At 39.6% G+C, this 16,702-nt stretch overlaps 1 protein-coding gene across 2 annotated transcripts in view; it reads left to right on the top strand.

The window, feature by feature from the left end:
* The window catches only part of KLHDC1 (kelch domain containing 1), a 32,780-nt gene extending 16,176 nt beyond the window's left edge, over positions 1–16,604 (top strand). Inside the window, exons 8-14 of one of the 2 annotated variants that reach the window (XM_030483027.1) lie at positions 283–507; positions 2,983–3,041; positions 9,981–10,093; positions 10,822–10,894; positions 14,846–14,930; positions 15,258–15,310; positions 15,616–16,604. In XM_030483027.1, coding sequence (XP_030338887.1) covers positions 283–507; positions 2,983–3,041; positions 9,981–10,093; positions 10,822–10,894; positions 14,846–14,930; positions 15,258–15,310; positions 15,616–15,790 — 783 coding nt within the window. In that variant the 3' untranslated portion in view covers positions 15,791–16,604. The remainder of the gene's footprint in view (positions 1–282; positions 508–2,982; positions 3,042–9,980; positions 10,094–10,821; positions 10,895–14,845; positions 14,931–15,257; positions 15,311–15,615) is intronic. The other variant, XM_030483028.1, reaches the window with a different exon arrangement.
* The last annotated feature ends 98 nt before the right edge of the window (positions 16,605–16,702 follow it).

The following is a 16,702-nucleotide window of genomic DNA, read 5'->3' as shown; positions in this document are numbered from 1 at the left end:
TGTAGGAGAGCAGCAAGTGTAATTTTCACCTTAGTGAGTATTATTGATTTACTTTCTATTCTAGAAATAAATGAAAGAAAACTTACAAAGGGTAGGGAACATTCAGTGGGGCTTGAGGAATTAATGTTAAGTCATGAAACAAGAAAGGAAAGCTAAAGACATCAGAAAAACACTACATTTCCTGACAGCAGGAGTAACTTCTCCCCAAAGGATGAAGTCTTGCTTTTCTCCATAAAGTAAGGAGCAAATACAGGGTTGCTCTGCTCCTCCTTCTCCTTCTAGTTCACCATAATACAAATCTTCCCAGGGAAAAGGCTCTACAAGGAACCAGAAAGGGCCAGGAAGTGTCATGAGGCTTCTCCTATTCACCTTTCTGGGAGGAAAGGGCACCTTTTTCCAAACTTGGAGCTAGAACTGGTTAAAGAAGATGATGATGATCAAAATCAATTGTACCAGGAATCATTTGAAAACAGGCTCAGAAGTATTATGTGGACTCTGTTCCTCCAGGTAAGCCCTGAAAAAACAGAAATGGGAGAAAGTGGGAAGGAAGGAGAGTTAGTCCAAACTTTGATGCAAGTCTCATGTTTGATTTAAGTGGAAAATTTTCATATAAAGAATGATGAAGTAATAAGTCTTTCCAGCAGCTCTTCACACATCTGATGCCTTAATGTATGCGTGTTTGTATTTCCTGTTATCCTTTCTGTCACGGAAGATCAGAAGATATGTTGAACTGCAGTCCTTCTCTTACAAAGATTTTGAGCTGTGATAGCTGCTTGATTGTATATCTCAGAATGGAGAGCTGCACAGTTTACTGTAACAGCAGTGAGCAGTAAATATGTCACCCTTAATGCGGTTCATCATGCTAGAAAGCTAATCCTGAGACAAAGCAGATCCTAGTTAATGTTTACTGGGCTGCAAATAAATGAACATGCCATAGATAAGTAGGATGTCTGAGGAGTCCCTGTAGCTCAAAGGGAAATGCAAACCCTCTTATGAGGCTTGATGCTTTTAAGCCAATTAAGAATCATTTTAGGATTATCAGCTAAATGATTAAATATAGTAGGTAGCATTTAGAAATACATGAGAAACTGCAAGAAAACTTTGCATGTGGCAAGTGACTATACTATAACCTGACTGTGTGCTTTATAGTTTCCAAAATAAGGGTTGGGTAGAAAGGCATTTTCATTTGTTAAAGCTATGTTAAAGGACTGAAATATTAAGACATAAATGTCCAACTGATGCTGTGTGTTGAATTCAAAATGAGATTGATGTAATTGTGCATCTGTCAGTCTGTTGAATCATGAGAATGTAAAGATTGTAATACATTGATTTCCCAGGGGCCAAGAAACTGAAAGCTACTCCGTCTTCTGCCTAATGCCTAGGAAAGGAAAGTCAGCGAGGAGGTCTTGAACAGGATCTTCTTGAAAACAAAATTTCCATCATAACAGCAATTTTCTTTCTTCCTTCTCTTTAATAGATGTCCTCCATATCGAACTGTGTTATTCTGAGATGATTGAATGTTTTTTAGTTCTAGAGGCTAGGATGTTGCTTTTTACCACCCTACCCCCAAGTTTCTAGCTGTGTACAGGTACAGTAGAAGATACTCAGTAACTGCATTTTGCTTTCTGCTTCTATAATTTGTTCCACATTTCCTTCAAAGCCACCTGAGGGAGCAGGAAACTGAATAGACTTGTCATGGAAGACAGATCTGTTCCACTAGCTTCAGCTAGACTGTGCTTTACTGTTACATCCACCCTCTTATGGGGGTAAAGTCTCCCAGGCAATGCATAAAAGTCCTCACATTCTGCTTTTCTTTAGCCTATTGGCCTGTCTGAAGGCATTCCGAAATGCTAGTTAACATTCTCTTCCCTAGGACAGAAAAGGGCTAGAACGTACTTGATCAGAGGAGGCCATAGCTATCCTGAAAACCTTGCTGTTTCCTGAAATACCCTGAGAGACTTTCCATAGCTCTGATGGACAGCTTTGGAAGTCTCTCAAGCTCACTAACTGGCTGAGTCCTCAGGGGTAAAACTACTTCTATTCTGACTTAAATGACAAGTCTAGTTTCTGCCTCAAAGGATCTGCAAGCTGGAGAAAGACTTATTCTAATAGATCTATGTACTACCCTAGGAGAAAAGAAATTGTAAGGTAAGGCAAAATATATTTCCCTACTTCTCAGATATTGTTTTGTAGTACTTAGGGGAATCACAAATACCAGTCAAGGGTGTTGAGAGCCATTGGAGATATTGCTACAATCTAAAGCAAAGAAATTCATATATTCTCCCCCCTCACTTTATGTTTCTAAGGCACTTCCTTCCTTCATCTCAAAACACAGGCAGATCTGCAAGTGTATTGACCTCCCATTGTTCTTATTGATGCATTTTATTATGGCAAATGCTAAAGGGTCATAGAACCTTGTTGTTGCTAGTAGTAACTCTGTGAAAAGGCTTGCCTTCTGGAAAAGAGAAAAAACACAGATGTGACAAACCTTCTGTGGGATGTCATGTACACAGTACAGTACCTGTTAGAATATTTCAAAGAATAAGTGACCAGGCAGGAGGATGCATAGTTCTGGTCAGAATGCAAAGAAAAATAATGAGAGGAAACTATCTGTAGAGTGTTTATATCTTCTGCAATTATCTACTGTGAATTCTATGGATGAAAATTGGAATACCTTTGCAGGAACTGAATATCACATAGTTCTTCACTATTAAACTACTATTAAAAGCTAAAATTTGCCCCATAGTGCCGTTGCATGACTGTAAATATTCCTGTCAGGTATTTTTCTGAGAGTTGCATGGGTTTTTTGAGGAGAAATGCTTTTCATCTGCCACACAATACAGTGTTGTTTAAGGCACATGGGTACAGTTGTCTTCAAAATAGTATTACTTGGAATATTCTGTCCTGGGAAGGCCTTGCTGAAATACTTTGCTCATTGTTTGCTTAATATAACACAACTGGGATTTTATTTATTTGTTTTAGCAAACTAGAATGAATGATTTGCACTGCCTGAATTTAGACACTTGGACTTGGTCTGGAAGGTAGGTTTCTCTCTACAGCATTTAAAGTTGAATGTAGCAGATTGAAACATATTGTTAAATAGCTCCACTGCTAATTTTGTAGCTTTTCCAAGAGGAGAATGGGAGTTTGGGGACTATTTTAACAGCTGTTATATTGTGGTTTCAATTTAATTTAATTTTATAGTGGTTACTAAGCTTTTTCTGTTCCGCACCAAAGCATTGATGATGCTGTTTTAAGCACAGCATGTAGTGATTTAACATCTTAATTTTCAAGACTGGTACATTTATCCATATGGAATTTTAGTTTTGATGTCTTTTTGAATACTGTTTTTACTGTCTATATTTGGCTGGTTACGGTACAGATTGGGGAAAGATCTCACCCCATCTAAGATAAGCATCTTAACCATTTCTTAAAAAATCAAGTAAAAGCATATTGTTAGGTGATAAACCAGGAGATAAACGGATGGGTGATAACCACTGTTCTGTTCTATTCTCAAGGTAACCTAACAGTAATGTCATAAAAGACCATGAAATAAACCTTTCCTGAGTACTGGTCCTACTCCAGGCCTTTATGTGCTTCATACACGTATGATGCACAACATTAATCACCTGTGACTGCTGATCTGATCCCACACCAAGTGGGTTCTCTGAGCTGAGAGCAAAGCAAAGGAGTAGACATAATCATAGAATGGTTTGGGTTGGAAGGGACATTAAAGCTCATCCAGTTCCAACTCCCTGCCATGGGCAGGGACACCTTCAACTAGACCAGGTTGCTCAAAACCTTGTCCAACCTGGCCTTGAGCACTGCCAAGGATGGGGCAGCCACAGCTTCTCTGGGCAACCTGTGCCCACCACCCTCACAGGGGAGAACTTCTTTATATCTAATCTCAATCTCCCCTTTGTCAGTTAAAGCCATTCCCCTTGTCCTATCCCTAGAGGCTCTTGTAAAAAGTTTCTCTCCAGCTTTCTTGTCAGCCCCTTCAGGCACTGGAAGCTTCTCTAAGGTGTCCCAGAGCCTTCTCTTCTCCAGGCTCAACAAGCCCAGCTCTCTCAGCCTGTCTCCAAAGGAGAGGTGCTCCAGAGCTCAGCTTATCTTCATGGCCTCCTCTGGACTTGTTCCAACAGGTCCACATCCTTCCTATGCTGGGGGCCCCAGAGCTCGATGCAGTGCTCTAGGTGGGGGTCTCACAAAAGTGGCGTAGAGGGGGAGAATCCCCTCCCTCAACCTGCTGGTCACACTTCTTTTGGTGCAGCCTTGGATATAGTTGGCTTTCTGGGCTGCAAGCGCACAATCCTTCGTCTATTCCTTTGTGCTGCTGATGAGAGCAGCACAAAGTCGTCCCACAGTGTCCTTTCAAAGATCTCTTCAGTTAATACTTATGGTTAACTGATCAGTTTAATCACTCCTTTTCTTTGCTGGTTGTTTTAAAATTAACAGTGCTCTTCCCAAATGATAACATTGTCCCTCTTAGACTGTGAACTATACCTCTGAGTGGATTGATTATTCAGATTATTGCTTTAGCTGCTTCCTTTTTGTTGTTGTTGCATGAGCACTTGCTGTTTGCTTTTTATTGCCTTTCAAAAGGAAACCTGGGACAGTTGAGTGAGAAGTCAGTGAGAGGAATTTCAAGCCCTGAAGGAGGGATGTCCAAGTTCTAAGTCTTCAGCCAGTGTTCCCTTTTGTTTGGCATTTGAAAGCTAATACTGAAGTTTTTCAAAAGTGTTTTCTGGTCTTGACCTGAACACAACAGGCTGATTTTTCATACGTATACACACATCTTTAGATGTCCTAAAAGTCCTGTGATTCCACAGACAACATTGTAAAATAAGACAGTAGGTGAGCAGGCTGTTGAGGTTTTTTTTCTCTCTTCATAGAATCATAGAATCATAGAATAGTAAGGGTTGGAAAGGACCTTAAGATCATCTAGTTCCAACCCCCCTGCCATGGGCAGGGACACCTTGCCCTAAACCATGTGGTCCAAGGCTCTGTCCAACCTGGCCTTGAACACCGCCAGGGATGGAGCATCCACAACCTCCCTGGGCAACCCATTCCAGTGCTTCACCACCCTCACTGTAAAGAACTTCTTCCTTATATCTAATCTAAACTTCCCCTGTTTATGTTTGAACCCATTACCCCTCGTCCTACCACTACAGTCCCTAAGGAAGAGTCCCTCCCCAGCATCCTTATAGACCCCCTTCAGATACTGGAAGGCTGCTATGAGGTCTCCACGCAGCCTTCTCTTCTCCAGGCTGAACAGCCCCAACTCTCTCAGCCTGTCTTCATATGGGAGGTGCTCCAGCCCTCTTATCATCCTCGTGGCCCTCCTCTGGACTCGCTCCAACAGCTCCATGTCCTTTTTATGTTGAGGACACCAGAACTGTACGCAGTACTCCAAGTGAGGTCTCACAAGAGCAGAGTAGAGGGGCAGGATCACCTCCTTCGACCTGCTGGTCATGCTTCTTTTGATGCAGCCCAGGATATGGTTGGCTTTCTGGGCTGCAAGCGCACACTGCTGGCTCATGTTAAGCTTATCGTCAACCAACACCCCCAAGTCCTTCTCCACAGGGCTGCTCTGAATCTCTTCTCTGCCCAACCTGTAGCTGTGCCTGGGATTGCCCCGACCCAGGTGTAGGACCTTACACTTGGCTTGGTTAAACTTCATAAGGTTGGCATCGGCCCATCTCTCAAGCCTGTCAAGGTCCCTCTGGATGGCATCCCTTCCCTCCAGCGTATCAACTGAACCACACAGCTTGGTGTCGTCGGCAAACTTGCTGAGGGCGCACTCAATCCCACTGTCCATGTCGCCGACAAAGATGTTGAACAGGACCGGTCCCAACACTGATCCTTGAGGGACACCACTTGTTACAGGTTTCCAACTGGACATCGAGCCATTTAACACCACTCTTTGCGTGCGGCCATCGAGCCAGTTCTTTATCCACCGAGTGGTCCATCTATCAAATTGATGTCTCTCCAATTTAGAGACAAGGATGTCGTGCGGGACAGTGTCGAACGCTTTGCACAAGTCCAGGTAGATGACGTCAACTGCTCTGCCCCTGTCCATCAGTTCTGTGGCTCCATCGTAGAAGGCCACCAAATTGGTCAGGCAGGATTTCCCCTTAGTGAAGCCATGTTGGCTGTCACCAACCACCTCATTGTTTTTCATGTGCCTTAGCATGTTTTCCAGGAGAAACTGTTCCAAGATTTTGCCAGGCACAGAGGTGAGGCTGACTGGTCTGTAGTTCCCCGGGTCTTCCACCTTCCCCTTCTTGAAAATGAGGGCTATATTACCCTTCTTCCAGTCATCAGGAACTTCACCTGACTGCCAGGATTTTTCGAATATGATGGACAGTGGTTTAGCAACTTCATTCGCCAGCTCCTTCAGGACCCGTGGATGGATTTCATCAGGTCCCATGGACTTGTGCACGTTCAGGTTCTTAAGATGGTCTCGAACCTGATCCTCTCCTACAGTGGGCCTAAGGTCTTCATTTTCACAGTCCCTGCATTTGCTTTCCAAGACTTTCGTGGTGTGGTCAGAGCATTTGCTGGTGAAGACAGAGGCAAAGAAGTCATTAAAAACCTCAGCCTTCTCCAAATCCATGGCAGCCAGTTCTCCTGATAGCTTCCGGAGAGGGCCCACATTGTCCCTAGCCTGTCTTTTATTTACTACGTATCTATAGAGCCCTTCCCTGTTATCTTTTACATCCCTTGCCAGATGGGATGTAATTCTAGCTGGGCCTTAGCTTTCCTAACCTGGTCCTTAGCTTCCCGGGCAGTGCTCCTATATTCTTCCCAGGCCGCCTGTCCTCACTTCCACCTTCTATAAGCTTCTTTTTTCCCTCTAAGCGTCCTCAGCAGCTCCTTGTCAATCCATGGAGGTCTCCTGGCCTCCTGCTGCACTTTCTTCTAGTCGGGATGCAACACTCCTGAGCGCTTAGCAGGTGATCCTTGAATATCGACTAGCAGTCTTGGGCCCCCCTGCCCTCTAGGACTGTATCCCATGGAACCTTACTAAGGAGGTTCCTGAAGAGGCCAAAGTCTGCTTTCTTGAAGTCCAGGGCAGTGAGCTTGCTGCATGCTCTTCTCACTGTCCTGAGGATCTCAAACTCAACCATCTTGTGATCACTACAGCCAAGGCTGCCCTGGAGCGTCACATTTCCAACCAGTCCCTCCCTGTTGGTGAGCACGAGGTCAAGCATGGCACCTCTCCTTGTCGGCTCCTCTACTGCTTGAAAGAGGAAGTTGTCTTCCACACAATCGAGGAACCTCCTGGATTGCTTGTGCCGGGCTGTACCGTCCCTCCAGCAGATGTCAGGATGGTTGAAGTCCCCCATGAGGACAAGGGCCTGCGAGTGTGAGGCTGCTCCTATCTGTCTGTAGAGCGCTTCATCCACAGAGTCCTCTTGATCAGGCGGCCTGTAACAGATCCCCTCCGTAATGTCCCCCATTGCTGTTTTCCCTTTGATCCTTCCTTTTTTGTCTGAAATTTATATAGCAAAGAAGTGCTTGACTGAATATAGTTATGTAGTGAGAGTGTAAAGAAAAATCACTCTACATCCTTTGAGTACCAGCAATAGTTTTGAATAGTTCTAATCAGACAATCCATTTGCAGCTGAAAACTGCCTCTAAAAAGCCCTAATGTCATTCCAGTATTTTACAGGTGGGGAAATTCCTTCAGACTTGTTTGCTGTTAGGGTAAGCATTTTCTCCGTTAGGTGTTTCTTGCAAAGAACCTTTCTTTTCTTATGCAATGGCTTTAGACTCTTTTCTACTGAAATTTCTGATCCAATAATGAATTAAAAATTGGGCAGGATTCAGCCTTTCTTATCTCGATAACAGAATTACCTCAGCCATTCTGCAGCTGCAGAGAGATTGCCGTTGATTGCCCACTTGAATTATCACCAAACAAGACTTGAGGATTTAATACAGATTAAAAACTTTGGCTGTCTGAATGCTGCTGTCCAAGACAAACTAATTGCAGTTGTTTGAAGTTCTTCTGTACAATACAGAGCAAGGAGGACTTGGTTTGTACAGTCCTACATTCAAGTTTACTTATCAGGCATCTTCTGAAAGAAAAATTCCAACTACAATAATGATTTTATTTAAAGCCCCATGGCTTCTCATTAACCAGTCATGTCAAGAGTTTTTTTGGGTTTTTTATTTCTGCAATTCTATGCAGGTTTCTTGAGGAATTGCATAATATTAACCTACTAATCCAGGAATATCTTCAAGCATGACATGGCACTATTTATTTGCCACTACCCAGAAGTTACTTTGCCTTCCCTGAGCTCTACTGATTTGTTATTCAAAACATTCAATATCATACCTGTTACTGTGATAATTTTTTGTATCAGTAGTGTGAAAGACTGAAATGTTATCACCCATCCGTATCTAAACAACAAAGCTGGTTGTATCTCAGCACAGTCTGCCCCTTTGCCAATTTTAGAAGCATCTTATACAAGAGTTGCGCAAAGCAGGCACTCAAAGACTGTGACTTGGCTTCAACTTCACTGCCAAATTTAGGACAGTTTTGCAATCACAGTTTAATTAGCTATGGCTTTTCAGTCTTTGCTTCCAGATGGAGAACTGTTTAGCAGTCACCAGCAGTGAAATTCCTCTAACTGAACTGCAGATGCCCGTATTACTCACCCCAGGCTTCCTCTGTGCTCAGTTAAGAGAAACAGGCACTTCTTGAGCATAAGACAACTGCTGCCAAGTCAGACATCTAACATAAATCAAGAGTTGTGCTTTTGAAGGACCTGTTTCTCTTCATTGATTACAGAGGAAATACAGATGACTGTCTGCACTGTTCATATTGTAGATTGAGTGCACATCTGTGTGTATTACACTGACCTCACTTTAGCAAAGAGGAGGTATAAAAAGTAACTGGTTCTTTGAGATATAGTCTACCTGGATTGAACATTCCTTTATTACCTGTTATGGACAGTCTCCCACTAAAATTCTGGCACTGCAAGAGAGCTTACAGGTGTTTGCACCTGCTTTTTCCACCAGCTTTCCAAAATAAGGACAAACTGAGTATGCAGTGGCCTAGATTCTTTGTCTGTAACTTTAGATACTTTACAACAGGAGTTGCTTTTTTGCATAGTATTGAGATACTAGGTGGGCTGATGCCCTCTGGAGGTCCTTTTTATGTGCTGGCTCTGTTGGGATCCTCTTGAGACAGCTGTACACCTCAGTGCCTAAACTTAGTTGTACAGCTGAATGGTGTGAATTCAGGCCACCCACTATAGGTAATCCATTATGTTCAGGGTCTTTACTGCTCAGATTCTCATCCTAAGCACACTTAACTGTGTAGCTAAAATGAAACAAAAATCAAATCTATATTTTTGTAACATGAGCAAATTTCTTGAATAATAAACCTTCATCTGTTTTGTACTTACGAATTCCACTTTTTACTAAAATTTATCTCAAAGTTTGGGTGACTCACTATTGTGTTAAAAGGCACAATGTTTGAAGAGATAGTAGCTTTTGGATAGAAGGTAAAGCCACAGTCCTTATATCATTTAAGATAATTTTCCTAGGAGAAGAGAGCCTGTAGCCCTCAGGATTCATTACGTTTTATCTCAAATAACTATTTACTTCATGTACTGTGCAGTTTATTTGAATATGTAGTCCATCCTTTACTGTCCTAAGTGGCTTCAGTTAAGTAGTGGCGTTAGTGATCTTAAGAAAATAAGCAAAATAACAATTAATGCTTTTGTCCTTGCATTCGATATGTACATAACTGATGGTTCAGAGAACAGTTACTACATGAAATTGCTGTGTTTAGATTTGAACACCGCTCTTCTCAAGAGTAAATTCAGATTGCTTAAGTGCAGTTTTTTCACCGGGAAAATATCCAGGCTTGTTCTATGGCAAACTAAATTAACTGTTAAATTTTCTGGCAGGTTAATTTTCAGCATTCTTTGAACGTTTGTTTTTTGTTTGTTTGTTTCACCAAGAATTACTATCAGCGGAGAGAAACCAAAAGATCGATCCTGGCACACATTGACTCCTATAGGAGATGACAGACTTTTTCTTTTTGGTGGACTAAGTTCTGATGATGTTCCTTTAAGTAAGTAATACAGAGATTTTGATTCTGTGGTACACTTCAGTACTAACCTCGTATAGTGTGCACATTTGCTGTCTTTCTCAAACTACTTCGACCTAAATCTTGCTACAGGATTCTCATGGCGCTGGGTATTTCTGTAGCTATTTTATTATTTTTATAGAAATCCATTGTGTAGTACAATGAGAACATATGATAATAAATCTTTCCTCAAACTGTCTTGTCATCTAAAAAGAATAAAGGCAAGAGTCTCACATATTTTGGTATGAACAAGGGGTAACTTGATATCAATAGCAATTACAGGGAGAAGATATAATAATGTCAACATAATGTAGATTTTTGGATGAGTAACAAATCACAGCTACAAAATGTTAAATAGGAAGTAGAACAGTCTTACACTGAGTTGCTTTTCTAGAAAAGGCAACTTCTTTTCATGAAAAAATATGAAAAAATATGAAACTGGTGAAAATAGTTTTGAGTGTCACAGATATATTCCACTGAGAGGGGGTAATTTTCTCAATATATCAAGGAAAAAAAAAAGTGTATTTTAATTCCAGATTTCCATGCTTTCTGTGGCTGAGTGGTTAAGTTAAATTACAGACTGAAAAGATGCAAGTTAATGTAGTGATGATGTTACTGTTACCTTAATATAATGTGCTCTTAGAACACAGAGCTTTTTGTATAAATACAAAAAGTCCTGGGAAAAAATGCTAATGTATGTTCTTATATTGTAGGTGATGGCTGGATTCACAGCATTACAACAAATGGATGGAAACAACTTACCCATTTGCCTAAGAGTAGGCCTAGGTATACAAAAATAGATCATGTTTGCTGAAATATAAGCATTTTTAAAAATGAAGTAATTTTAAATTATCAAACAGTATTTTTAAGCTATAAGAATAGTTTAGAAAAATAGTGCAGTTTGCTTTACTAACTTATGTTCCTTCATATCTGATACAACATTAAACTTTCTGTATTTGTTATAGTCGATGCTTACTTGAATTAAAAGATTTTATTTTTGTGATGAGGGATCTGGGTGTCCAACTAACCTGGGATTCTATAGCGAAATTATTTTTATACAAGAATATGTAATCACATAACTTTGAGGAATTAATAATGTATGTGAATAATAGAGGTTGATTAATGTTGATACATTATTAGAAACATGGGGGAGACAACCATGAAAATGTTGATGCACCTTTCAGGGTTCAAAAGTATTATAAAATAACTTGTTTGTTTGTGGTGGTTGTTTGGGTTTTTGCCCTGAGCAGGAGCACCTAATTAGGATTACAGTTTTGCAGAACTGAATTTAGTACTAAACAGCACATTAAGTGGCTGTGGGGTTTTATAATTTTTCAAGGCCTTAACTGCCAACCAGAATGACCCAGTTCTAGAATGTGTGTTGCCAGTATGAACAATAATACTGTCAACTTCCAGGCTCTGTACCACTTCCCTCTCTACTTTAAGACTACAGAAAAATATAGATTCTTTTTGACTAAAGAAAGCAAGTTTCATGTTGAAGCTGCCACTGAGAACAGGTGCTTGCTGTATCAGAGCTCAGACTATTTTTTAACACAGTGTTTAAAACATTCTCTGCAACATAAATACTATTGAATTGATTTGCTGTAGGTATTAAATACTCAGTTTTTCATGGAGTTCATTCTCCACATTCACCCAGGTACTCTCAGCACAATTTTATGGATTTTTTTTTTTAGCATAGTGTACAATTCTTTGGCATTTGCATGCTGCCTGCCTTACGTTCTGTTTTTATATTACTGAAATACCTTTACCTCAATTAATTTTTTTCCCTGTTTTATCCTATTCTAGGATGTCTTTTAAATATAACAGCACTGTTAAACCAAGTTTTCTGCTTGCTTATATTTCAGACTCTTTCAAGCCCAAATAAACATATATCTTAGCTTCATAGAATATTTTCTGTCTTTTTACAATTAGGGAACTGATAGATGAAGGGACTAATGACTGCCTTAAGTAACAAAGTACATCATTAGCAGTCAAGGATCATGTCTGTCCTTGTGTTCAGTTCTTTACATGGATGGTCTCATAAAAGTTAACTGCTGAAGTGGATTTGTGTAATTATTTTTACTAGTGCATCATGAAAAAGGATCAGGAAGGGCCTGAATATGCTTTTTCTGCAGGCAGCAACTCAGGGAGCTGCACCTCAGCCTTTGTTCTGCAGTTAAGCTGGAATAACCTCTGGCAGTAGGGCTGGATGTTGGGAACCTGTGACTCCTGAACCCCAGGTGGTTTTCAGGCAATTCAAGGGCAGATCCCATGCTGGCCTGCAAAGTGGAACTGTCACGTGGCTGTGCTGGCAGAGGGGCTATTGAACAAGCCGCATTCCTTGCTGCAGCAGAAGCACCAAAGAGGGTTCTTAAGGTTGACACCACTAAATTTGCTGGGAACTGTACTGCACATGCAGCCCAGACTGTCCAAAGAGAACAAAGCTTTTGGGTGACATGCTGACAAGAGTCTCAGAACTCCCTCAAGTCCAAGCATGTCCTGTGGTTCTCCACCACCTCAAGGTTTTGGTATGCACTTTGGAGGTTGAGGAGACTTGGCTTTCATTGACCTAATTGTTTATTGAAGTAAATGACCTCCCCCCCTTTTTAAAAAAATTTTAAAAAAATACTTCAGCATTTCTCAGGAAGTCGTGGAAACATGGATAAAAGAGGCCATACCAAAAGCCTTTCTCCCTGTTGAACTAGTTTGAGTGTGAAGTGCTTACTTGTACCATAATTATATCCCTATACTTACATGGGATTACTGCAGCATCTCTGCAGCTGAAAAAGGTTTAGGTCAGTTCTGTCGCTCATATGACTTTACAACAGGATGTAAAACGCACTGGCAATAATACATACATGTGTACTTATTTTACATATTTCTATTATTTTAGAGTAATGCACAGTATGTCATATATGCATTAGTATTTTTTCCTGATGCTTATTCAAAATTGAGTCCCTCCTCAAATTCTGTAAAGATTAATTTCCTTCGACTTTCATTTTTAATAATTTCTAAAAAATTGTCTTCCAGGTTATAGATCTGTGATTCTGTATTCGTAGAAAATATTTTTCTTTTTCTTTCTGTCCATCAGTTGTACTTCAGCTAACATTTTGCATCCCAGGTTAAAATACAGAACAAATTGTATGTTTAACTTACAGATTCCCAGCATTTTCATTACAATGTAATTCTGCTATTCTAGTTAGAAGAGCTGTGTAAAAAGGTTACATCAGTTCAGCATCTGTATAATTAATGTGTTTTGTTAGAATGTTTAGGTGATAAGTTAGAGTAGCTGTGAGAGGACAAAAACTCTGTCAGTCTGTAGAAAAAGCCCCAGGTTGCGAGCTAGGATGTCAACAGAATCAAGGCAGGAAAGGCTTCCCAGTGTTCTTCGGTGACGAAGTCCAGGCCAGATTTTTTGTAATGCAGATAAGGCAGAGACAGATCTATCTACAGGTATGAGGAAGAGAAAAGGGGGGATAGAGTTTAACCTAAGGAGGATGGTGAATAATTACTGATATGAATGGAATAAGAAAGTGAGAATGTTTACTTTTGTGTGAAAATTCTACTGGTGCACATTATTGTGGTTAAGTAGATTTAAAGGGCCAGAGCTCTGTGGTGATAATCATCTTGTGATACTTACTTCAGTAGTGATACACCAGTAGAAAAATTATAGATTTTGATTTGCTAATAATAAAAAGTAAATCCAGTAAGGTGTAGCTGCTGAAGTAGCAGAATCTTTGTTAAAGCAAGATTATTCAAGTCAGGTTTGGTTTTGTTTTTTTGGGGGTGTTTTAAATACCATGTGCTTTTATATGCACATAAAAAAATTTACATGTGGGCATGATGTAAGCAAATGATCCCCAGGAAACTTTGGGGGCAGCTTAAAACTTGAAACAGGATAACCTGTGTTCTGAAGCTCTCATCCTAGTGTTTGGGATTAGAGTCAGTACTGAAAACACCCAGTTTTATAGCCATTAGAATTGTAGTTATGAAATAAAGAAATAGTGGAAAATCCTGAAAAGGAAACCAAAAGCTGTTCTTGGCAAAAGCTTGTTTTGTATAGTTATTTTGTTTTCTAAAAATTTTCCACTGTAACATTTTCTCGAAGTAGTGATAAATAACATATATATAACTATATGTGTCAGAAGAGTCAAATAATGACAAAAATATATTGGTCTGTAAGAAACGTAATCATTCAGCAAAATTCTCATAAGATGCATAGTCACATTGCTCTCTCCTTTTATACTCCTAAAGAAATGAGTAGCATCATACTTTATGGCATGATATACTTTAAGGTCACCTTCCCTTCTTATGACACAGGCCAATAAAGAACAGGCTTTATTGTTTCTGCAGCTCACAGAGCAACTTGTAAAATCCATTACTTAAAATTGTATGATTCTTCTGGGTGAGCAGCAAGGCCAGTAAGACTTCAAGGCTCTGTGCTTAAGTAATGGAATCACAGGATTTTAAAAAAGTGACCTTTCCATTTTAGTTAAAAGGAACCTTTATCCTTACAGCAAAAAAGAAACCTATATCCTTATAGCAAGTCTTTTCAAAAGAAACTTGAATGTGAAGAATGGAGGAGAGTCTATGTGAGGTGAAGAGGTTAACATACAAGTAAATTTAATGCTTCTCCAAAACCTTTAAAAGCATTTAGTTTTAACATTTTTTTTGCTGATAACACACAACTGCTTGTAGTCACTTGGTCACTAATTCTACTTAAAATTTGATTTCTAGATTGTGGCATACAGCCTGCCTTGGAAAAGAAGGAGAAGTGATGGTGTTTGGTGGAAGCAAAGATGACTTGCATTTCATGGACACAGTCAGTAAACTTAATGAAATCATATCACTATGATAATAAAAATTTATATAAAACAATAAAATTGGTGATGATATGGGGTTCATGGATATGTGGTGGTGAGAGATGTGATCTCAGGTGTTCTTGGAAAGTAATTTATGAGGGTTTTTTTCTTGCTCTGGTTGGGCTCATAAAAAGGAATTTGTTATTCATATTATTTATAAATAATTATTTATATATTACCCATTTTAAATTATGCACGTGGTCATAAATGTTACATTAATGTAGAAAATGGCAATGTTTGAGATAAGCCATTCCTCATTTTAATGGTTCTTTTTTTCCGTTGCTCAGGGTCACTGCAGTGACTTGTTGATATTTCAGACTCAACCTTATTCACTTCTCAGGTGAGTTGAGGCCATTGGCGCATGGAGTTGTGTAAATCCTTACGGCACCGTGCTTTTACATGCGGTTTTTAACTGTGTAATCCTACCTAGGCAGGTAAAATATGAAATTAGCTTAGTAATAATTGAAACATGCCATATACAGGAATCCATAGCAGATTAAACACTGGTGTATTATACTCTCCTGCACATGCAGGCACAACGTGTGTTGCAAACATCATAAGCTTTTACTAGATGTCACTTTTATGTCTTTAGGTTATAGACTATTTACTTAAATCTAATTTTTTTTCTTCTTTTTTCTCCCTCAGGTTGTGTCTTGACTGCATTGGTAAAAACGCAACTCTCCTAAAGAACCAAATACCATACTTGCCATCCAAACTTCTGCAGCAAGTGCTGAAAAAAATAACCTTCTGGGCTGCAGTTAACCACCGGCAAGAGAAAAAAGCTGAGACTGAGAGACAAAGTCAACTCAGCACCACATGAACACTGGCAACAAAACTGTTGAACACTTGGGTTTATTTACAGCATACAGCAAAGTCTTTTGTTGGTGAACTTTACTAAAGCTACAGAACAACTGTATGTTAAGCTGAGTTTCTAAGTGAAGTTTGAGAACAAAGCAGTCCTTTTTATGGAAGTCTCTTTTGTTTTCTGCATAATAGGAACCTGATAAAACTTCATTTGTATATATTGTTAACTTCTGCTGTCATGGTCTTAATGAGACAGTCCATACAACTTGTTCTTTTTGAAGGTGACATGACATAAAATGTTTTCAGTTGGATAAAATATGGCTTAAGTCTAAAACTTTTACGACAGCCTTATTGCATCAGCCTTTCTGAAGAGATAAAATTTGTTGAACACTGTACTTTTGGAAGATTCACACGTGTCAGGCTTGAAAAAGGTAACTAATTTGCTAACACCACTGAATCTTATTGTTCGATTCCACCCAACTCTGTTGTCTGACCATCCAGTCAAATGATGGAGCCAGACATCTTGCTCCAAGTAGGAAAATCATTAAGTTAAACCGTGGAACTTGAAGGAAAAGCTGCAACGTGCAGATGCAGCTGTCACACAGAAAAGCTTACATGCAGTTTGTAACATGGTTTTACTGTTTCTGTAATCGAGTCATTTTTGAAATAGGTTGTATATTGTATTTTGGATGTGTAAAGTTTCTATTTCATTCTTGTTTAAAAAATGCTTATTTATTGTTTAAGAAGAGCATATGTAGTACTTGCTATTTTTGTTTCAACTAGTTAACAGGAGCACAGTCATTAAAATTTTATAGAGAGTTGAACCAAGACCAATTTTGATTTAGTGTTTGACGTTTTTACAACCTGTAGTGGGGAGAGGAGGGTTTTGAAACAAATTATAAAGCGGAGTTTTGTGACTGGGTATTGT

This window comes from Strigops habroptila, chromosome 4 (assembly GCF_004027225.2).
Source record: "Strigops habroptila isolate Jane chromosome 4, bStrHab1.2.pri, whole genome shotgun sequence".
Lineage (NCBI taxonomy): Eukaryota > Metazoa > Chordata > Aves > Psittaciformes > Psittacidae > Strigops > Strigops habroptila.
The sequence above is the reverse complement of the archived record's forward strand: the minus strand, read 5'-3'. Positions and strand labels throughout refer to the sequence as shown.